Source organism: Stegodyphus dumicola, chromosome 4, assembly GCF_044657685.1.
Source record: "Stegodyphus dumicola isolate Sdum_Otavi_A_Nest chromosome 4, ASM4465768v1".
Classification (NCBI taxonomy): Eukaryota; Metazoa; Arthropoda; class Arachnida; order Araneae; family Eresidae; genus Stegodyphus; species Stegodyphus dumicola.
The window spans coordinates 216,319,402-216,344,949 of NC_140771.1; the positions used below are offsets into that span (position 1 = coordinate 216,319,402).

The following is a 25,548-nucleotide window of genomic DNA, read 5'->3' on the forward strand; positions in this document are numbered from 1 at the left end:
GAATAAAAAAACTGAGGATCTTATGCTGATTTGCCAATTCACAAAGTTCGTAGACCAAAACACGAAAACAAGAAATGATTTTCCTGCTGTTTTCTTTTTATAGTGATATACTTTCAGAAAAGATAATTGCTAATTTATTAAAAAATTCTTATTTGGAATATGAATCGTTTCAGTAAATTGTTATTACATTTCATGTGAGTTTTCATTTCGAAAATTGTTAATGCATAATCTAGAATAAATTTATTAAATTATATATTACTTGTTTTTATTTAACTTGTTATACTTATAAATTACTTGTTATTAAGTAGGATGTAAACGTAATTATTTTAATAACATAGAAATCACTCCATTTAACAAATCGACACATTTTATTTACAAATATAGTCGTACAACGACCTTACCTCATATACAACATCATAAAGTTGTAAAACACAGATAAAAAATGAGCAGTAAATTCGTATAAAATTGACTGAGGAAAATATGACTGGGAGAGAACATTCACATATTTTTACAATGAATAAACTTTAAATGGATGCTTATTTTTAAATCTTCTGTTACTGCTGATTAATTAATTTTTTTCGGAACAGAAACCTACACGGTAGACTAGATTCAAATGATAATTATATTATTATGTTTAAAATATGCTAAATATACTAAGGTTTATAATGTTTATAATATACTAAGGTTTTAAATATGCTCTCAGTTTTTGGGTTCATAAATCTGAAAACAGCTAATGATGATTAAATTGAAGCTTTATAAAGAGCTAGTATGGCTGAATGAAGCATTTGTAATATTTATTCGAATTTTTTAAAATTGTATCGGATATGTAGTTTTAAATATATGACACGTTTAAAAATTTCAAAATTTACTTTGTTCTTTCTCTCCAGATATTTTCTCCCGTCGATATCTATATATGTCACTGAGAATACATTTTTAAGACATTCATCTCTCAATAGCTCCCGGAGCCATTATCAGGCAAATATAACAGTACCAATTTCAAATTTTCGCAAAAACAAAACACATGATTCAACACGATTTAAATTACATTTAAGACTTCTGGGCTTCAAAGTTCTTGCCCCGCAAATAGAATCAGAGAGGTCTTAAAACATGAAACGCTTCTCTTTCATCAAAGCGTCTGTTCACTCGGGATGATATTCTTTGAAGTCTTCGCTGAAATAAATACGTCAGCATAATATATATACTGGACTAAAATTATTTATGTACACATGGACCCTTACATACAAATGTAATGGATTGATGATTTCATTGCACTGTTTGCCAAGAGCCTCCTTTAGTGTCTCCTCCTTCCGGCGTACTATAGCCTCCAGAACTTCCAACAATTTGGGAAACCTTTTCTAAAGACCGACCTGATGCTGCCTTTGGTTCATCGTTAGTTTTCGGTTGAATTGGTGCAGCTGCATTAACTTGGGTTGAATAAGCGGAATAGCTTGTTTGCGGTTGACTGTCTTCTGTTTGATAGCTATCTGAGTTCTGTACATTGTACGCGACTTGATTTTCACTTTCACCCTGATGACCATAAGCTCTTACATAAACTGTTCCAGTGGAGCCTTGGATCTGATTTTGATTACCTACATCAATCTGGATTGGGTATGCTGCTCTCAGTCCGTAATCCTGAAGAGCAGGTGATGCATTTTCATTTTCATAGCCAGATTGAGCTTGCTTGTCGGGATTAATTTGATAAGACGCTTGATTATGATAGGCCTCGGAATTTTCTTGATGGCTGTACGAACTTTGGCTTTGATCATTATAATTATTCAGGTTTTGGTATGAAGACACATCATAGTTTCCTGCTCCTTGCTGAGCATGATATGCTTGGCCACTTTGAGATGGATACTGGGACTGTTGTGGTTGATATCCATAGGAATTTTGCTGATAATGGGCCTGATTACTATCAGATTCTTCATTCTGCTGGTAATTTTGTGACCCGTATCCTCCGTTACCTATTTGATTATTGACGTAACCTTGACCCGCTTCTTGATTTTCGTAAGCGTTTTGTCCTTGATATCCAGAATTATAATTCTGTACTACATGGCTAGAGTAACTTAATGGAGTGGCAACTCCGTTTTCTAATTTATAGATGGCCAATCCAGGTATTTGAGAAAATCCATTTCCTCCTTGGTTGCCATAAGCTGCATTACTATCTTGATTGCTATTGCCGCCACTGGAACCGTAACCTTGGTAAGCTCCTTGACCTTCATTTTCCGAAAGGCCCTGACCATGATAACCTCCAACAGCTGGCTCATTCTGATAACCACCTCCTCTGCCAGACTGATCGTTATAACTAGAAAGAGAATAAGATGATAAACTATAACCGGCATTATTTCCTGTTGTATCTTTCCCATCATGATCTATCTGGTCCGCAGAGGCACCTTTATCATCATATGTGACTTCGCCACTGTTTTCATGACTTCCAGCATTCGCTTGACCAGCATCTGAGCTTTCTTCTTTTATTTTCCCTGCTTCAGCTCCTCTTCCATATACGCCAAAATTATCGTATCCACCAATACTGTCTAAGCTATGCAGATCATATCCTCCATGTTCTTCAGCACCATAGCTTCCTTGAATATTATGGAAATTTGCTCCGAAATTCTGATATCCATTGCCGAAACTTTGCAATCCATGGTAACCTCCATGAATACCAGTTCCAAGCCCTTGCAGACCTGAATAAGCTTGATTTTGACTGTAAGCGGCTAGAAAATCACCCTGCCCTGAGTTCTGTTGTTTCAGTTTGTCAGCATGCGCTGCCAAAAAGCTGGCAGCACTTGTAGCATGTACGTTGGTGCCCTTGGAATGATAACCTGATCCTCCTTTTCCAGGCGGATTATAAGGTGTTCCTTTTCCTCCTCCACTTACATCAGCTGGAAACGGCGAGCCCTTATGTCCTTCGCTTATACCTGATGGGAAAGGAGAACCTTTGTAATCTCCGCCGCTAGGGATATAAGGTGTGCCTTTATAGTCTCCACCACTAGGGATGTAAGGAGTGCCTTTGTAATTTCCATAATCATGCTGATATGGCTTTTCTTCAATACTGTAAAATAAAATCTTTAGTACACAGATGTATAATTTTAAATTAAGCAACAGATTTTGTATTATGTATATGTAATTCTCAGTACATTTTGTGAAATTTAAATTTGTGAAAATTGTTATTTTAAAATTTACAGTACATTCTACACCTACTTCTTTATGTTAAAAATTCAACTACATCAAATTAATTAATTAGACTTAAATTTGCTACTGTGGGGTAATAATAGCACGAACTTTAAACTTAGGAGCAACATGCGCAATGAAACGCGTAACATAGTCCTCTACCATTAGAAATATAAGAACTGCTTACACCACTAGGGATATACGAAGAACCGGGACGTAGTTCTGTATCTTCACATATTATGCTAATTTGAGTTCTCTTTAAATGTTTATACCTAATGTAGTATACCATATAATTGAAAAAAATATGATCACATTACGATATGTGATAAGGTAGTGAGTAAGTGAGATATTCACAGCTTAATAAAATCTTTGAGTAATTCAAAGCAGCAATGAGAAATATAGGTTTAAAAATACAAATTCAGGTGCCCATTTTAAATTTTTGACCTAAGTTTTCAGCAAGAAAATTACTAAAATCATTCCTGAAATTTTAAATGAAATCTCTACATTTCATCGTTCAGAAATATCAAATTCTAAATTCAAATCCCTTTATTACTAATACTACGATATCTTATCATTAATGCTTAAAACGTTTAGGGTCAGTATAGTAAAACATATTTGGATCTTCAAGACAACCGACGAACTTTCGTTGACACTTTGCTAAGTTATCTAAAGCAGCTGATTAAAATTCTTCATATTAATAAAATTCCTGATAAACATTTATTCTGATTCTCATACAATAAAAATTATAATTTAGGAAATATGATTCTAATTAGAAATTTTAAAATGTTATTATTTATGAGCTGTAACAACAAACCTTACGCGAAACCTTTCCTTTTTCTGATATACAGGGTGCTTGCAAATTCGATCGACAAAGAGGTAATAGTAAGAATCAAGAGGATAAAAAATTACCGTAGAACATGGGGTCGCAAACCAAGTTTAGACGACGAAAATCTCAAAAATGGGCATGTAGAGGGCAGTGAGCCTAACGAAGAGAGTGCCAAACAAATGCGAGGATTTGGAGCACAGCGGTCAAGAAGAGAAACCTTCTGGTATGCATTTTCCAATACTTAGGGGAAAAACAAAAGCAGCGGTCAAGGAGAAGACACCATCTCGTATGCGAATTTTCCATATAACATGGGGAAATAAAAACAGCGAGCAAATATTCATTATTGAGTACTGTAGAATTCATGGGCGTAGTTCACGGAAAAGAACTTGTCAAATTACACGACCAGGAACATGTAGATATGCATCAGATTTACGTCCAACAAGTAGTAATGAAAGTCTAGGAAAGGGTGTACCAAGATCAGTATCCGAGAAGCGTTGTCTACACCATACCACATTTAACAACACTGATCGATGGCTGCGGGAGACGGAATCCTTCCAAATAACGAGGCGAAATGCAGGGCAAAATCACAACATGCGAACACCTGAAACACAAACAACGGTTTGCCGTTTCTCTGTCGACCAGCACACGATCGGTTGCAGCTATTTGGAACAAAATAGTGTGGAAGGTTCTGAGTACGGAAAACATGTAGCCTTTCCATGTGGAGAAGGTCCAATTACTCCCTTCGGGAGAGTTCGTACACTGCATGCTTGATGCCACACAGACTGATTCACACTTTTCCGCTACTGTCTTATTCTCAGATGAAGATTCTTTTACGAACGAAATGAGTGATCAACACGCACAATGCGCATATTTGGTCGTCTTAAAATCCCCCACAGCACTGTCTCATTGAAAAAGCAGCCCAAGTTCGGTATTAATACCTGGGCAGGAATTCTTGGAAATCGTATGTTGAGACCATACTTTCTACCCGAATATCTCGGTAGCTCAAATTACCTTGTTTTCCTACAGCACGCCCTCCGGATTTCAAGCAGGGAATACCGGCCACTCTGCGATAGAACATAAGGTTCATACATGCTAATATACCAGCATTTTGCGATATGATGCGTAAGTCCCATTTCCCGGGAGGTGGATTGGATTCGGTAGGCGCACTTGCTGCTTGGCATCCACGCTTCCCAGACCTCAATCTCTTGGATTTCGTTTCCTAGGCCACCTGAAATCGGTTGCTTACAGACGCCTGTTTATACACTGTAGGATTGACAGCACGGATTGTTATTGCTTCACTAGACATCGCCAACACGGTGGGTACATTTAAACGGTTCTGGTAATCCTTCGTCCTTCGATGTCGGTTGTACAATGACCTTCGCGGCCACAGCTTCGAACAATTCCTATAAAAACGTTTCTTCGTCTCCTTTCTGATTTTGAACTGTGATTCACTGCAACTCTGCTTCCCGTCAAATACATATTTTTCTACTCATTATTGGCCTTTTATATTCTACTAAAAGGCAAACACTTCTTAACTATTTCTGCGATTTTCTCTCACTAAACGTGGTTTGCGAACTCATGCTGAATGACAATATTTCATCCTATTGAAGTACACCCCCCTCTGAATTTGTCGGTTGAATTTGGCAGTACCCTGTATAGTAGCTGTCAGATAATTACAGTATAAGGTAACAGACTGAAGAATGTTACTTTATGTAAAGAATGTAACCATAGAAATTATTAAAAAAATTAGTCCATAAACTTTCTTTCATTTAAATAACCTCTGAATACTTTTCTGTTCAAGCCAATTAAATATTTTTTTAAGAAAATGCGCGCAGGTAAATGCTATGTTGGACTTACTAGACAGGCACTGGTTTCTTGACGTATTCAGGTACTTCTTTCACGACATTGATGACTTTGGGAACCTTGTGGGGCACAGCGACAGGGACTTGTTTGAGAACGGGAACTAAATAAGGCTTTGGAATGTGAACAGGCACAGCAACTGGATATTTTTTCGCTACTGCGTATGGTTTCGGCACACGGACGACATATGGTTTTGGCAGCTTGATCGGGATGGGTACTTTATGAAACTTTGGCACATGGATAGGGATGTGAAAAGGGAAACCTTTCAAGACTGGGAAAGGTTTCTGAAAGTGCTTGATGACTGGGACAACATGTGGCACGCTGAAGGGTTTGGCAATAGCTAAAGGTTTAAGAAAACCAACAGGCCTTGGCACAGGAACTAGTTTCGGTATTGGTACTGGTTTATAGACAGGCACATGCTTCGGAATATGTTTCACGACTATTTTCCTTGGTATTTTATCATGCCATCCTCCTCCTCCATAATTCCAACCAGAAACTAGATGGAATAAGATCAGAAACGCTGGTATGGACTTCAGTATCATTTTTCAAAACTTCCTGAAAGAAGAAGAAAAGCTTTAATATGTTAAACATAATACTTGAAAAATATCAGTTTAAATTTAATTTTGTACTAATTATTTAGCTAAAATAAACATTATCAGCAGAAGAATTTATAAAACTGGTACTTCTGTCACTCATATATATATGTTGTTTCCACACTCAATAATTAGATTTGATACTTCTAAGTATTATGTTACAGAAATAAAAAATTAAATGTTTTACTGGAGAGTAACGGGCAATAAGCGCATTTAAAGAATAAATTCATATCCGATGCGTTTACCTTTATGGACGAAATTTAATTACGTACGTGGATGTGAAATAATCCGTATAATTTATTGTAAATAATTTAGGTACGAAGTTAACTATTGTTTAAAAGCTTGGATATTAACATATTTGAACATCATTTCTATCATTACTGATACTCTTCTACAGAAGATGGATAGCTTGTTTATAGCACTCATTAAGTTCGTTCTATCCGGAGGACATTATTTATATCGAATGTCTTTAATGAATATATATAGTACTAGTATATTCGTGTTCGTATATGCTCGTGTATTCCACCCCCTCTACTAATTTTATCACCTGAAAATCAAGATGGGAAAATTACGTGAATAATTTAATTTTGAAAGAACGTGGTTACAGTAAGAATATAAGAAATGAAAAGTAGTCTTGGATAACTATATGTAGCAATCGAATAGTTTTTTTTCTATTTCGCTGTAACTTGAATATCGCCCGTTCTTATTTTTGCCTGTGCTACTCTTTAGGACTCAAATAATCCATAAAATATTAGAGAAGGCGAATTTTTCGAGTGATTCATCGAAATCGTGTTCTAAATGCCAGTTCGTGTGTTGATGGGTCGTTATATTGGCATTAAGTTCAACAGCTTGTAGAAGGAACATGTTCGGCCTGACATACGCAGGTAGTTTGTGAGGATCTATCCTTTGTTAGTAAGAGAAAACCATTCCGATATGAACGAATTAAAAATTTAGGGAAGCTGTTTCTCTGAAAGCATTGAGAAAGGGAAACATTAAGGGAATATTTTTAAAATTTTTCAGAAACTGGCGCTAAAAAGCTAGGGGGGAAAATACGCGAGGAAATACGGTATATTAAAACTTTATTATGTTGTATTAAACGTCTGTTCAGCTGCGAACATAGCAACAGACGTTATTTATACCAATAAAGTATAATATAATAGGTAATAATTACTATCTTAAAATTTAAATTGATTAAGGGATATTAGTGAAATTTTGAGTACGGTACAAAAAGACCATCGCGAACATTTACATTAATTACTCTGCAGCTTCGAAAGGGATGTTTGACAAATTGTCGAAATTTTAAAAATGCGTTATGCTTTTTATTCAAATTTTTAATGTCGAATAGAAAATTATAGCTTGTGATTCGCTTTTTCTTCTGAATAAAATTAAAAAGTGCCATTTAATCCTCCGACCACTGTTTAAATTTTTTCATTTCTTGAAACGCAGAATATTTTCAGATTTTAACACAATGTTAGTTCGACAACAAACTGATATTTGTGAATGATATTATAGCTATTGTGTAAAGGTATAAGAAATTAGCAAGAGTTAATTATAATCCTGAAAATGCTTCGCAAGTCTAATCACAGGTTACTATTCTTTAAACTAAAAGTATTTCTTTCTAATAATTTCTTTGATTATCGAATTTAGTTCTTGCAGTAAGATTGTTTCAAAGTGCAAAATTCTAAGCTTATTTTTTTCTGCTAATCCTTCTTCAAATGTTTTAGAAAAGTAGTTTTCCCTAAAAATATCTTTTATCAATGCTTTAGGATTATGACATGTCTAAAAGCTTGTGTCAATGTCCTTCAGAGCTTCGATTTAATTATCAGTTTAGTCTGAAATAAATGACTACGTCTTAAGACGGTTAAAATAAATATTTTATTCATCTCGTTAATGACCAGAAGGCACTGCTTGTGCAATAGACAAATATCCGCTACTTACAGCTATTTAAACTAACATAAGATAAAGTTAAATTAAAATGTAGGTAACCTTGTCTAAAACTACACACACACAACAGGCTGCGTAAGCTGGCTGAATATAGTTAACGGCAATACATAGTTAGTATTTGAAATGTCGATTAGCAAGAATAAAACTTTGGCAGAGCTGGCGATAGGAAGTAACAACAAATCAAGATTACCACAAGCTTTAACGCTAAAACATCCAAACCCTCGGCTTACGTACACAAAACCTAATCTGCGTTCTGGTGAGGAATACAGAAAGAAGAAGTTATAGTAAAAATTTAAATCATAATAAATGGTTAATTAACATAAAATCCCTCGAAAAATTCAAAAGCAATAATTTCCTGAATTTCAACAGGAATTAAGCTGCATCATATGTGTCCAGTGATAAGGTATTTGCTGAATAATGGGCATCAGATATTGTTTTGGAATATGAAAATGCAAACTAACTGGATATTTCAAGGATATTGCATATGATTTAAGTATGTGGAAGACATCTGATTTCGGCAGAATAATTGAAAAAAAAAATTCTTAACTCACTAATTCATGTTAGCTGCTGAACTTTAACCCAGTGTTTATACAAAAGTGTTTATTTGTACAAAAATTAATTGATATGCTATGAGGAAGTTAAATAATTTATTTGATACGTTACTTACTATTTCATGTATACGTTTATAATACTAAATGTTTCTATATCTTAATTTATACCTCCCTCCGTAAATGATCTAAGTTTAAAAATTATTTCTTTTTCTGAAATGTTGTAAATATAATATCAGAGTAATTTAGATGTAGAGTATCTGTGCTAAAACAGCTATTGTAACATCATTACGCTAATAAGGCCTTCTCATTAGTAGTACGGTGATGCATAAAACGTTGCGCCCTTTACAATAGATTTACTTGTAGCCTCCCTACCTCCTTATTTAAATACCTGAAGATTCGGTTACACCTTTCAGTTGAACTCCCTACATTATGAACATCAAAAAACAGTGACTTAATTGCTGAGCGTGTTTAACCTAATGTGAAAGACAGGACAAAGCTTTTTAGCCTATAATTTATATTGATATTTTCAAAAGAAAGATAACGTTTTTGTGCAATTTTTTATTTCATAAAAGATTGATTTCATTTGAATCATTTCCGCTAAATCACGATCTTGTTTCCCGACATATTGCTTTCTAAAATATCAAGTAATGTTGCTGAAATACAGTTTCATGAGACGAGTTCTATTCCTTTTCCCTCAGTATTAAACAGAAAGTAAACAATATAGTAAACAATAAAATAAATACTTATAGCTGAAAGCAGCTGTTGTATTTCGTATTTTACTAAAAATTCTAATCTGCTTTGTGAAACTTTCGTAAATGACAAGAAAGTGTGTGAACTATCAGCATTTGTTTCAGTTTTGTTATTAAAAGTGTACCTGGTAACGAAAGAAGGGCAATTTAAAAACAGATCATATAAGTAGAGGATATTAAACTAATTGAGTGTTTTTAATTTAATACGCAATATATTTAAAAATAATTTAAGAGACAGCCTCCTTTACACATTAGATGTGAATAATGGATAATTGTGAATCCATTTCCTTCATCGTACGACGCACACATTACTTACACACATTACGACAGTTATGTACTTAGCTTACATGTAAAATATTAACAACTGATTTTTAACTTCTTAAATCTTTCGCTTTCTATGCAAGGTGGTCCATAATCTTTGATGTAGCACTTAAGCGATGTTAAATTGCATCACTATGATATATTTACAAATTAAAGAAGTACAACTTCAATGGAGTTATTAAACAATAAATTTCCTAATTTCCTAAAGGGCTCACCAGCGGCCGAGCGGTAAAGTCGCTGAACACTGGTAGTTCGGTCCGAGGTTCGAATCCCGCGAACGGGCTGGCTGCATGGGCGTTTTCGTGGTTTTCCCCATGTGTAACGTGTATACGAGCCAGTTTCCCTTAGAAAGTCCTCCACGAAGGCATCCCTCCCCTTAGGCAGATAGCCCTCGAGGCTTTGCCATAATCACACACACACACCTAATTCCCTAAATTCGCCTAGCAAATATTGTTTCCAACGTTTGTACAAATATAAAATACTCTACGGCTTAAAAGACTTTGCAAACATTACTTTAACGCACAAAATTTGAAAAGAAAATCGAAAGAATTAGTGAAAATATTACAAAAGCACTTCTAAGAGATAATATAATATAAGAGAATATGTATTCTGCTGAAAAACAATTCATTGCCAAATCTTAGCAGCCTTATTTTAATCAGAAATATCTTTAAATGAAGGGCTGTCTTTCTTTGCAATTCAGAAGCAATCTCGCAGCATGGAGGTAACTCCAAATCTAAATTTTAAGGTGTCATTGTTTTCCACGCTTCGTCACAGCATGGAAAGGCATAGATAAATGACCTGTATGTTAAACATTTACCATAGATATCATTCTTTATGGCAATCATTTTTATCTGTGTTTGAAACAAGAATTGACTTTTAAAGCGTGAAAGAATTTCTTCTCTTACTTAAATTACAGACTTATTTTAACTAAGATACTAGAAACATAAGAAACTTAAAGATGCTAGCAATGCATTTCCTTTGGCCATTTAAAAAATTTTTCTTATAATTATTCCACAGTTCCCTAGAAAGTAACAGTAATCATCGTAATTTGAAAATAGTTCACGAATAGACTGGATTTTCGACCTAAAACACAATCGTTTCAAATTACGAATTTAGTAAAAATATGATAATATGGTTCATTTTTTTCATGTTAAAATTTGGAAGTTTCAGAAAACTTGCATAATTTTCTTTATTTTAGTTCAATCCGAATTATACGTTTTTATCACGAAGTTTTAGCTTGTATATATATATATATATATACATATAAATTTTTATACGAAGTTTTAGTTTATATATATAAATGAATTATAGATGATTGCAAGCGCGCAGACAAGACAAAACTAAAATGCAAGTAAACTTAGAATCAGAAAAATTGAAAATGCCTACATTCTTTACAACCAAAAAATATGACATTCTTCCTCGAGAAATTACACCAGAAATGTTTCTTTATTCTATTTGAAAAAAAAAAAAGTATTTGCGATATTGAAGATGATAACCCCCATTAATGCATAATCTATGACCTCGCGTTACTTTCTAAATGCTGTCACGAACCCATTTATGAATGAACTACTAGTATAAAACTCATAACACAGATTAAAATTAAAGCTATTCAACCAACAGGTTGTTCATTGTCTTCAATATAGTGACTTGATACTGCACTTCTGTTGCTAAAATGGGTAAGCTTAGATTTGGATTAGGTCAAAAGAAATGGCTCGTTTACAAGATGTATGTATCAAGGGTCTTCAGAGTCAAGTGAGCCTAGCATACCGCGTAACTTGAGCGTATCTCATATACCACATATATAAACTATAAATAGAAAATGAGGATCGTTCTGAATATATGCTTTTGATAAAAATTTGATTCTAAAAAAATCATTAAGATTCATGTTATAGAAAGCTGGTTAAACACCCCAATTTGGATTATTTTACATCTTATCATTTTACTAATAAAGAACGTTATGAAAAAAAAATTGAATAAATTCTTAAATAAATATAAATAAATATAAAATAAAAATAAAATAAATATAAAATAAATAAAAAAATAAATATAAAATAAAAATAAATTCTTGAATTTGAGATGAGTAAAAATTATTGGAAGGCATGTAATGTACTAATGTGCGTTAATAATGTGAATTTATTTATATTGCAATTTCAAAAGAAAATCGTTGATAATCTAAGAATAATTTCTCAAATGGACGGTTTCATAAAATCATGCTTAAGCAGTATTACCAGATTTCATTTAGCCTTTGACATTTAGAATTTGCAGAATGCTATCCACCTGCTTTATATTAAGATACAAAGATAACAATCACCAACAATGCATTCCCTACAGTTATTTTGATAAAAAATTAAATATAATCAGGTATCAAAAGGTGACTGCAATATAAACGGAAACAAGTTTCATTTTAAGCTAATAAACAGCTCAAATCTCCTCAAGAAATTGGTTAGAATGGTTTTGCATAGTCATCTGACAGGTTTTTCAAGTCTGCTTTACAGCAAATGCGATTTATAGGATAAAGGTTACAGTTTTCTTATAAAAATTGGGTATTATCCATTTATGTCTGTTACTAACCGCACGACGGTAATTTTGTTATTGTTAATTCGATGGATATTCTGTAAAGATTTCCTTTGAAGTTCATGACCTTCAAATGGATTAATTGTAGCGGGTGGCCACTGATTTTCCCGATACTTGTCCTCGTTATTTTCGAAAGGATAGCTTAGTTTTTGAGTGGCATCTTTAGGCCAGAAGGGATTTTCTGACCCATTGCTCCGATTTTTATTGGTTTGTTGATGGTCATGCTTTATGTAAGTAGATCGGCGGAAAAGATGGCGCGCGACGGGGAAGCGAAACTCAGTTTTCGCCTAGATTAATTAAAGGGTTAGAAAATGTTTTCAGGAAATAATTTCGTATGCACAAATTTTCTTCATTTCCTTTAGATAGTCTTCCTGTCCTCCTATGTAGTTTTGTCTTTCATCCCCGAAACTTCTCTTATTTGACATCACTGTTTAGTATCTTCGTGTTTCATGTACATTGCCAAATAGAACAAACTGTCTCGGAATACAATTTTTAGAAGAACATGAAGAATGATCGTACTTTTTGTGTTTTTCATAACTCGATAACTTTATTTTTAAGTTTTTATAACTGATAATTTGATAACTCTCTTTCTTCGGATTATTTAAGGGGGCTCATACACCTTAAACCCCTTATGATCTTCGAATATGGGACTGTTGCAAGAATTGGGATATTTTATTTATTTTAAAAGCAATTACTTCCAACTTTTTACAGCTGACTATATAATATAGCTGCTTTGGGAACTAGTAACCATAAAGTTTGTGTTGCCACAAATATTTTTGTAATTTAATCCACTTTGTTTCAAAATATTTCGTCATATTTCCACCTTGCGCGCATGATATTTTAAAAATGGCTAATGGTACATACTTGAAAGTTGATGGAATTTTTTATATGGGCACTATCTTCTACCTGAACCAAAAATTTGATGAATATTTGAATATTAAAAAATTTTATGTACAAAAACATTACAGATTTTTTTAATAAAATACATTTTATAAACTCAACTTCAAATAAAATAAAAATTTAACATGGAATTCTTAAAAATTTTGGTTCACAAAATTTTCAAATGTTATGAAAGCTACATATTATATATGGAATCAAATTATGCAACAGAATGTTTTAAACTGTGCGCGCAAGGTGGAAACATGGCAAAAACTTTTGTCACAAAACGGATTATATTATAAAAATATTTGTGACAACACAAACTTTCTGATTACTATTTCAGAAAGAATAGTAATCAGAAAGTTTGTATTATCACAAATATTTGAGATTTAGAGTAAAGTACTCAGCTATATTATGTAGTCAGCTGTAAAAAGTTGGAAGTAATCGCTTTTAAAATAAATAAGTTATCCCAATTCTTGCAACAGTCACATATTCGAAGATCTTATGGGTTTTAAGGTGTATGAGTCCCCTTAATGAATATCGTAAAAGCCATTGCTTTATAATTTGCTGGAGCGTTATTTTTACCTTTACAACATCTTCTGTATCAAAAACGTTATTGCAAAATTAGGTGTCATTCTTGAAGCCTAAAATATGCTGCAATGCTATTAAAGAAATCAAATTCGCAAGCAGTTGTTAACCTGGATCTCAAAAAATTACATTTTTTCTTTGTTGCTAAATTAGCTTTCTTCCATAGGATGCGATGAATCCTCGAGTAAAAGCTAGCTATAATCGAGCAAAATCTTAAAGCAAAAGATAATTGAACGACTAAGAGAAAATTCTTCATTTCTGTTTGTAGTACCTAGATGTCAATTATTTGGAAATAAAGAAAGCGTAATGAAGCGTTGAAAGCATAACTACTAAACGTAAATTTACGTCAATTAATGTTTATGATTTTGATTCAGGTTTTCAGCTGAATGATTGAATGAATCTCCATAAAATGTTACCTATTTTGAGGCATTATTTAAATGCATTTTATAATTTTTAGCGCTTTTAAACGAAGTTTAAAAAATCGCTAAAAATTTTTTAGTAATTTAGTAAAATTTTTTAGTAAAGTAGATTTTTAAAATTTTAATTTAACTGAAACAATTAAAATATATTTGATCCCCACTTTAATTTTGTTTTCGGAAAATAAGGTAAAATTCTATTTATTTTAAAATGAAAATGAATTAATTGTTTACTTTTAAAACTGCAAGAGATTCTGGCAGTTGTTTCAGTAAAATAAAAGTAAATAAAAGGATGCAAACTTTAAAATAAAAAATATTATAATACAAAACTTAACAGGAAGCATGTTTTTGTATCTTAAAGCAAGTACGTAAACCCTGTTTTTTCAAAGTTTAATATTTTATTTTTAAATTTCTGTTTTACTATATATAAAAGATATGTGGTATTTGGCATAAATGTTTTCACTAAAAAAAGGGATTAAATTATTTTCAGAATTGTACGATGGATTGAAAGTTTAGAAAATGCCGAAATATGCTCCAGCTTCGAATTAAAATTTAAATCGTAATAAGCGAAACTTTTTTAAATTGCAGAGCTTTAATAGCCACAAGGAATGGCATTATTTCTTATCTTTCTTATGACTCAAATCGACTTGAATTATATAAGCTATTACGTCACATTAGGAAACCTACACTGTGATTCTTCGTTACATATGCAATGAAATTTTGCGACAACGACAACTTGCCTAATATCACAAACAGCTTTAATTAAGCAATTCCCATTTTTTAAGAAAATATAAATAACGGCAAATAGTTCTAAATTTAACTAAAACAAAAATCTGAAATGTTTCAGATTTTAAATTACGTCCAAAGGGGCGTTTTTTAACATTTTGTGTGTTACCTTTCTTTATTAAATATCATGTTCCTCGCACTTAAACCATAAAATCCAGTGCAACAGCAATATCGCAAAATAGTTTTAAAACGAGCGTATCTTTAGAATTTCCGATACAGAGACTCACGCGCTGGAGATAAAAATGTTTTTTCTGCACAACGTTGCCATTGCTCGCTTTGAAATCCTTGAGTTTGTTAATCAAAAATTCGTCAAAGTTTTAAAAAATAGGAAATCGATCATAAAACAAATTTCAAATTTCAAATTTCGTCTTCCACATGCTCATATTCGTTGGAGGATTACGTTATTCAAAATTCGATGACTCTATGTACCGTTATTTTATGACAATGTGAGAAATATACATACATTTACGCAGATTTTCATTATTTAATTTCTTCAAATATAATGCAGGACTCTAACATTTTATGGCAACAGTTTGAAAAGTGAACCGACATTTATCCGTCCGACGCAAAATGCCAAAACGAAACTAATAGTCCTTCGGGATTCAAATCCCTTTGGACTAATAACGTTAAGTAAGATTCAGTTTCAAAGCACTTACGCATATCAAAACTTATCAGAATTTTATATAATTTACTATTTTCAAATATTTTAAAGCAAATATGTAAATTTGACTTACATTTACATATGGCCATATTGTCGAAATATTTTTGGATTGTTAGAATTTTTTATTTTCGCGCCTTCTTGAGATTTAGAGTAAAAGTCGTTAATTATTCGAACCAAAACATTTTTAAAGTTATACATTAGCTTTTCAGACAGCATATTTAATACAAAGAAAGCTTTATTCATATTGTTTGTATTAACACTTAGCAGTTGTGGATTTCGCGAATGAATCATTTTTAATATTACCCAGAAACCAAATTCATTTTTGTTTGTAGATTGAAAAACAAGCATAACGATATTTTCCTTTTTATTATACGCATTGCCCTTATTCGTATCACGAACATAATCTCTGTCACCATTAGTTCTGAAAGATGAAACAATGAATAATAAAGAAGTTAAACACGCTCTCCGAAATCATTTAGATGACTGTTGTACCATTTGATGACAGGATGTTTGAGCCATTAGAAAGATAACAGTACGCTTATCTATATGTTTATCATCTCAGTATTTTACATACAATCAATGGGTTATTTGCAAGAGACTGAAGTAAAGCATTATTTAATGTATGAGTTTGAAACTCTGATTTGATATAAAGTCACACTCTATAAAACGAAGAAAGTCAAACTCTATAGATTTTGACTTTCTTCGTTTTATAGAGTTACCCAGAGTTTGACTTTCTTCGGGAACATAAATTAGCATCGAACTCCTAACAGATGTTAAGCGAATTATGTGTCTGAAATGAGCTACAAACCTTGAAAAAGTTAAAGTGCCTTTTTATTTAAAACAGAACTTGAACATAAAATCAAGTCTATTGCTCACAATATCACCATTAATAATATATTTCAGCCACCCTTTGTAGCGATGAAAATTAAAGTAACGATCAAATTCAAAATTTATAATGTAAGCTAGTAGTCAAGACTACACAAATTATCCTAATGCCAAGCTTGCTCAGAACCTCAACTGGCGTGACGATTTAAATGACGGTAACTACAATGCAAACCGAAAAATTAAAATCATAACAGAGCTGAGAAAACATGGCAGAAACATGCCCTTTAAACGAATCATGAATCGTCTCATTTATGAATAAAGAAAACAGTTCTAAAGTATGAAAGAATTTTTCTTATAATTATCTATATTTATAAAAATAAGCTTTTTGTTATGGAATGACTATAGATCTGTGGTCAGAGGTTGTTTTACATGATGCACTGGTAAGAGAGGTGAAATCTTTTGTTACTTTCGCTTATTTTAATTAGTATTTAATAACAGCATTCCTTTTGTTATCTGAAAGTGTAACATAACCACTGATATCATATCATAGTATGGAAAAGGATTGGGATAATCCTATGTTCAGCTAAAAATAATTTTTGAGAGAAATATAATCCATATTTTCTTTTTTTTATCGAATGGTTTGCACTTGCCTTTTCCAGCATTGGCCACTGCTAAAGCCAAAAGGGATGGCCATTTTATTGTGGAGGCATCTAAACAGGCGGTCACCTTTACCTCATATGAGGGAACAGATAATTTGCATCCATGGCTTTTCCGGGATTCGAACCCGGGCTCTTCGGTATCTCAGTGGGCTCCCCTAACCACCATATCATCTGGGCAACATAGAATTCTTATTATAATACTATAAGAAGCAGAGCTGTAAGATATTTTCGAAATAATTGTTAGAATAGTTTGAATGGGCAAGAGGTATCTGCATTAAGCGTTACATAAGATTGCATGATTAATTTCAATGACGCAATTAGACTTATGGCGCTACTTTTAAGACACTTTTTATCTTACACACATACACACACACACACATATATATATATATAAAAATAATATATATATATATAAACGAAGAAATATAATAAGAATATATACATGTATAGTTAAACATTTTATATCATGTAAAATTAAAAATACATGTATATAAGGCTAAATATTTTATATTATGTATATGTACACATATGCATATATATATAAATACGTAAAAGAAGAAATATATATAAGGCTAAACATTATATATTCTGTATATAATGTATGTGTATATATACATATAATACACAGGGTGGATCAAATATATATTATATTAAAAGCTTCCACCATTGTTCGAGATTGTAAAAATATGAAATAAAGCATGTTAATCTATTTGTATAAATAATATTTAGTCTTATATAAATATAATTATGAATGCTTGATAAATTTCTAAAATTTATCACAACATTTATGTTACTATCCTTGAAATTTTTTATCATTTATATACAGTGTACTCTCGATTATTGGGGTTAATGCCGAGGAAGCAGGTGGCGAATAATTGAAAAGCTGAGATAATTCTAGCTATCAATTTTGATGCATATTGTATATGTTCAATTCTTAAAAAATTCAGGAATTTTACCTCTTTTTGAGAACGTTTAAATATTTGGTACATTGCATAAGTGTTATTTACCATTTTCGAATGCTATTTTGTTTGAAGAAGTCCAATAGAGCTTCAACAGAAGTCACTGGTGTCACGAAATTAATACCATTGTTAATTCTGTTTCGCTTTATTTTCAAAATCATCCCTCTTCCTTCTGTTTCTGGAATATTTGAAACGATATCCGCATCACTCAAGCCTTGAAAGCCCGGTTCAGTCGAATCTGCATTGAACCACTTCTCGACGTTTTTACGATCGGCATTTTCGAAGAATTTTACATTTTCAGGTTTTTTGGTATATTGTTTCAGTTATTGCTTAGACTTATCCGATTTCTGTATCAGGAAGTACCTTTCTCCTGCGAGGGTTTATAGTTTGCACATTCTCGAGAATAGCAGTAAAAATGAGTGCGTGGGTACCGCGGATAATCCGCATCCGGGTAACAGGCAGTATACAGTACTCATACAGTGTAGCGTAATTAAAACATGAAAGAAAAACGGAAGAAAAAATTCTTACACCTTTATCAATATTTATCATTTAAACATAACAAAAAACAGCGAACTAGTTATCATTTAAATAAGCAAAATTTCTTCAGTATCCAGCTGAAAATGATTTCTCTTAGTTGCTATGGTAGATAATATGGATTTAAGAATTGATAACGTGTTACTAAATGCTTTATTATATAACAAGGGTGTATAGTTTCCTGTATAATATTCATGAAACTAACTATTTTCTCATTAACTAGTAATGTTAACTAGGAAGCTTGCCAATATTTTTTTCCAGAATATAAGAACAGAAAAACAAGCATTTTTTCTTAAAACAATAACTATGCAACAGACATTGAAGTATTAAAATGATGAATCCTTTCCTAGAACAAATTATCTTATAAAGCATCTCCATTTTCAAAAATGATCTTAAGTGGTCTTAATTTCATCTCAAAAGTGACTAGCTTCTGGACGCAAGGAAATTATCTTCTTCGGAAGCAAGAAATTCCTGTGTTAAAAAATTTGACCTGTTATTTTAAAGTCAGTATAGCCTTTTAAACTTGAAATTCATTATTATACATTGGAATTTATTCTTTATTGTGGCAATTTATTGCATATGTTATCATTAATGTTTTTTTTTTTTTTTCCACAATGTGATAAGACTTCTCTCTTTCTCCCTTTCATTTAATATCAAACTGAGCGTAAGGTTTTTCATTGATTGGTTTGGCTTATTTGATAGTAGCAAACACTGAAGAGCTCTGCCTGCCTTCGTGGAGGACTTTCTAAGGGAAACTGGCTGGCATACACGTTACACATGGAAAAATCATGAAAACGACGATACTGCTAGCCCATTCGATACCAGCGTTCAAGGACTTTACTACTCTCTCCGCTGCTGTGTTTTTTCGAAAAGAAAGTGTTTCACTGAAATAAAATTAAAGCAGGAAAACAGAGCAAAGGACTTAATACTCCGCAATGGTTTTCGAAATATTTTCTTCGCAAAAAAAGTATCATTATCGTTCTTACAGCGTATATAATTACGTTTAATTAAATTAAAGTAGTAAGTATTTTGTACAGATTTAGAAATTTTAAAGAAAATTTAGGTTGTTGATTTTTATTAAAATTGATTATTTTGATGAATGTTAAATGAAAGGCTTGATGATATGACATTTTTACTCTACAGAAATATTTTCGTGTATTTAAATTAAAAAAAACATCCATTGATTACTAAATTCAAAAGTTAGACTTAATTTAAGAGAATTTTAGCTTTAAGTAGCTACAAGATTTTTTTACATTATTCACATGCATCTTTATAGCATTTCGTACCAATCATTAACAAATCTATTGAATAAAAAAATCATGTTTATATTTAATAACAGCAATATCAATAATGAGATAAATTTAAAGCACATAAATCAGTAATGATATAGGCTAATTTAAAATTTATTAGAGTTGAAACATTGCTAAAATTTTATCTCTAAAAAAGATTTTTATTGCAGATAAATAAAAACGTATAAATTAATAGATAATCCAAGTTAATTAATTAATATAAGTTAATAAATTAATATATATTAACATAATCTCACTATTTTCATATAAATTTTTGCCTTTTATTTTTCAGTTATAAAATGAGTTAAGTAGGAAATCTCTTCAGCCAACAAAGCGATCAATTTTCTAAAGAAGATGAATACAAATTGTAATTTTCCATCCAAATGTAAAATTCGGGCCTACCTTTCTTTGCGGGGTGGATGATCTTCGGTTTTACAAGGCGATAATAATGTGACCTTGCTCTTCGAAAGTCGAATGTAGAATTAAAGCTGTAGGTCGAGTGTTACTAGATGTCTTAAATACGAGGTGAATGAAAACTGTTACTGGTTGGTCCGTTCGCGCCGTTTTGGCCTCGTTGTATTCAGGTCAACGGAACGAGAAGTCTCAGACGCTCCCTCTCTGACGTAAAGAAGATGCTACTAACTCTCCCCCTCCCCAATTTTGCCCTGTAGGTACTGTGACAATGATTTGTGATCCTGAGAAGGGGAAAACAGTGGATAGAAAGTTATGTGAAGTGAATGCCAGATTCCTGTTCGGCTTACGGCTTAAGAGGGCTTTGGGAACTAGTCCGATGTATCAAGCATACCATAATACATTTACAATAAATTTATCTTGTATATCATTTTCACGTTCCAGCAACTTACACAAAACTCCCATCTAGCTGTGAATTGACCAAGAAAAATAGAATTGAAATTCTAATGTATCATAAGTAACATTCATGCATAATTCTGTCATTCCCCAATTGACAAATTCAAGAGAGATATTACTTTTGTTGTAACAAATTGTAGTTATTGCTCGTTAATAATTATTCGGAAATGGCCTAGTAACTTAGACTGCTTATAAGTTATAATTAAAAGTAATTATTGCGACATATAAGCAAATTGTGTAATCCAGTTCTTGTTATTGCATCAACTGCATAAGTCCCGAACAATGCAAAGAAGAAATTTGGAAAGTCCATCTTATAATAAAATTTAACAGAAGATAAATGTACCTCACAACAAAATTGTAGTGCCCCGCTAACAGTTATTTTAATTTTTGAGCCTTACCCGAATTCTCTTATTCCCCTCGCATTTCCTCGCCAGTATGCAAATTAAGTTGGCGAACGAGAGTATTTAAACTTTTGAGATGAAAATGTTAGGCAGAGCGTGATCCCGCCAGTGAAGAGCACGTTTACTATTTTATCTCCCAGCTGTTAATATTAGTAGCGTCTACGCATTCTGGCCATTTAGTAAGTATATCACGGGTGCAGGTTTCTGAGTCAGCCTGGTAGGTATAATTGATTTCTCTAGTCTAGCACTATATCGTTACCTTATTGTTATCGTTTAAGTTATTACGGCAAGTGGTCGTGTTTGGTGTAATCAGGTAAATGAGTGTCTTCTGTTATACAGTTATGATAAACAAAGGGTCTTTTACACCCTTTCCCTGTTGTGTTCATCTTCGCACCTGTGCAAGAAGTAGCCAGATACGAACTACGCAGATCTAGTTTCCATTTCATGCTTGCAAAACACACTAGATTTCACCAAATGAGCCACAAATATGCACATTTTTAACAATATGTCTTCATCTTCCATTAAGCAGGAATAGAAGTCTGTTTGACTAAGAGGATTACCAAACTTAGATCGAGTTGAACAGTATCACAGCTCTGCTTAGCATTCGTAAATATTCCAAAACGATGTTCAGTACGGCCTTCAAGCAAAGAAGTCTAAAAAATGCTTGTTGAAACAAAAACTGGAAATTTTAATTATTATTTTTTATTGAAACTTAATTTAAAAAGTATATTCAAAAAGGCTTATTTAGATCCTCTACCTAAACTTCCTGACATTTGCAGGCCTTTTTAGAATTATGCCTTCTAGCGAAGCTTTGTAGGCGTGTCCTATGTCTGACAAGTTAATGATGTTTAAGAATAGCATTACAGGGCTAGTACAAAGATACAGACAGTAAGGGAACGTAAATTAATCATATAGAGTCATTAGGTTTATAAGGTATTTTCTCTCTGCTTTCCGCATGCCTTCGTGGTGTAACGGTAGCACTCTCAGGGCGTAGCTCGAGAGGTCCACGTTCGAAGCCCGGTCAGGACATTGTTCATTTTTCGTTTTTTATAAATCCCAGTGACTCCACAGGTTTTCCAATGCAAAAGGTGTTAAAAATGTGAAATACACATGGGATGAGAACACCCAAACGCCAAATCCTGGTGGTAATGAATTAGCGTCTACGACATTTTAGTTTGGGCTCTTAGTATTTTTAGATGTCAGAAAACTGAAGAAATTCGCAATCTTCCGGACAGGATTCGAATCCTGAATCTCTCGACCCGCGTCTGACCCTGCACGTCGCGTTTCCTGTTCCAGTTAAAACACGAGGGCACGCGGAAAGGAGGGATAATAAACTTTATAAAGATATATCTAAACAGATGTGAAATGTCCATGAAATAAAATTATATTTAACATTTTAAAATTTACCATAATATATCAATTTATTGTGAACAGGATAATCAAAGTTAGCCCCACATAAAGTTTTTCCAAAGCTCAGTAAATCAACTTAATTTTTAATACAGCAAATATTTCCCATTGTTGCTAAAAGAAATAATGTAAAATATTTGATTAAATTATTATTTGATATTATTTGATCTCAATTAATCATTGAGATTATTATAATAAAATCAGTGTCTGCAAAGTAATCATTCGTTCATTACTCCTCATTTGAAACTTTAATATTTATTATAGAAGACATATACAAATTTACTTTTATGCAGCTATAATGGAATATAGGCTTAAATTAAGATATAATATAAAAAACGTAAAAACGTTTAATGAGACAACTGTGGTTTTCATTTTTATGAACAGTTTTCTTAAATTCTGCATCGATTCCTGTATATTTGTTTTCCTGTATACAGGTTCCCTGTATATTTGTTTGGCCTGTATAGTTATATTCTTGCTTTACAAGGCACCTGTATTAATTTTGCGTTCTCACGCAAAATTTTCAATTCATCTTGTGTGAAGCCCAGACTCCAATGCACTTTGTATTTGGAACATGATTTCTAATTTGCTGTAACATAACAAATCTGTGACATATTGTATTTAATTAAGTTTAAGATGGATAGTTTTTGTTCATGCTGAATGCATTCAATACCCACTCCAATTCATCAGGAAATAAAATTCAAACAAGTCTTTCAAAGTTTCGAGATGCTCCTGAATAATTTTCTGTATTGTTTCTAAATCTCGATGTTATTTTCTTCCAAATGGGTAATTGTAAGAATCATTATCTTCCTTTTCCAAGAACTCATGAACGTAAGTTTCTCTTAAAAATATACTTAGCGTTTACATAAAAAAACGGTCTGGTATTTGCCCTACATACATTAATTTCATTCATTTTGATTCAAATTTCGACCAGTATGTCATTTTACATACTTAGTATTCTTCCTTTTAAACTTTCGCCAATATAAAGTTAATATGGTTCATTAAAAATAGTACTACCAGTGCAAGCAGATTCAAAACATACATCAACTATTTCCTCGAGACATTCACTTTACTTCAGTATGCAGCAGGAGTGATCAAGATAGCGTCTTGAATCTGCTTGTAAATCTACTAAGTTTGCTTTTTAGAGTTCTCGATTTTAGACAGCTTATGCTGATTATTTTTATCAATGAATATTTAAGCATCTACGTTTGCAATCAACATTTATACTATACAACTAAACCTCGCAAAGAAATCAAACACACAGAAAACTCGTAGAAAAATCTCTAAAATATTGTATGTGTCATTATGAAGATCTTTCATGATTCACATAGTGAAAATTCCAAAGAATAAAGGAACGACCAAGCAATGTCTGTTAGAAGAGAAGCGAAAATTAATTTAGCGAATTTCTGCTTTCAGAAAATAATTTCTTTCTTTATTTCTACTTTTTGTCATCAGCATCAGCTTTTTTTAATTTTAATTTTTAATATGCAAAATCATATCGCTGTTTTGGTTCATTTAAAATGGTCAATTTAATTCTCCCTGCTGTCATTAATTATTTAATGGTACAGTTAATTTAATAGTGCTCTTACAGTCAATAGGTTAATTGTAGTATAGCGAATAGTAACACCATTTACAATTAAAATTTGATTTGGATTGTAGTCAGTGCAAAAAATATGTTTATCATACATCAAAAGAAAAGCGATCTTTATTACATATCAAAGAAATGCTTTCCTAAGTTGCTTAAAATCTGTCTCCTATCTATATCTACAGTGTCTCCCAGAAGTGTTAGAACTCGCGATTTGCAGAAAAAGAAGTATAACCCGAAATTGAATTCGAATATAAAGCCCAATATTTTCTCATATCATCTTCATCTGATTTTTAGTAAAACCAAATTTTTAATGTTTTTAAAATTGACTTTGAATATTAAAACTGAAATACTAAAATAAGTGTGTACTAAAATAAGTATGAATATTTTATTTTTAATACTAAAATTGAAATGTAAGGAGGCATAGATAAAACACGCGACAAAAGTGATCATACATTGAAACATTTTGATAAATAAAATTATCGTCTGCCACTTATTTATATTTTTGTGAAGTTTATAAAATTGTTTGGCTTTATTTTTTGCTTGCTTACTACGTTATATTTTATTTAATGTTTAAAAACGTCTCGTAATCGTAGGAAAACGAGCAGAATTTGGAAATTGATAATTCTTAATAATAAGGAAAATTAAAATTAGATTCGGGATGTCGCTAAATTAGTAAACTTATCCCATTCTACAGTTCAGTATGTGATAAAATGCTCTAAAAAAGAAAACAGGATCCAAAATAAAATAAGAAAAGGTTTTTCCGCAAAGAGGATTCGACCTAACTCATCGTGATCAGAGATTTATAGTTACCAACATATGTAAAACATCCGTGTTTGAGTGTTGTAAAGATTTCTAAGAATTTACTGAAAATTTCCCAGTTCAGTTTCACTTAAAACTGTTCGACAAGTAATCAGATCAGCTGGATTACATGCGCTCTTTGCTCGAAGAAAAATATTTGGAAATGAAAAAAAAAAAAAAAATTAGAAAGCTTAGGATCTTTTCTTGAAATAAATGGTAAATAAGCGTATTGGAGTCATGTCTTATTTGCAGATGAAAGCAAATTTAAGACTTTGGGCTCATATGGAAGTATAATTGTGAGGGGAAAA

At 32.3% G+C, this 25,548-nt stretch overlaps 1 protein-coding gene across 1 annotated transcript; it reads right to left on the reverse strand.

Moving 5' to 3' along the window:
- Positions 1-349: 349 nt before the first annotated feature.
- Positions 350-20,730, reverse strand: LOC118200334 (uncharacterized). The gene is made up of 3 exons (XM_035372288.2): positions 20,585-20,730; positions 5,852-6,409; positions 350-3,049 (listed from the first exon to the last, which is right to left on the reverse strand). Exons 2-3 carry the CDS (start codon positions 6,394-6,396, stop codon positions 1,264-1,266), a joined length of 2,331 nt encoding a protein of 776 aa, XP_035228179.1. The 5' UTR covers positions 6,397-6,409; positions 20,585-20,730; the 3' UTR covers positions 350-1,263.
- Between the last annotated feature and the right edge of the window lie 4,818 nt (positions 20,731-25,548).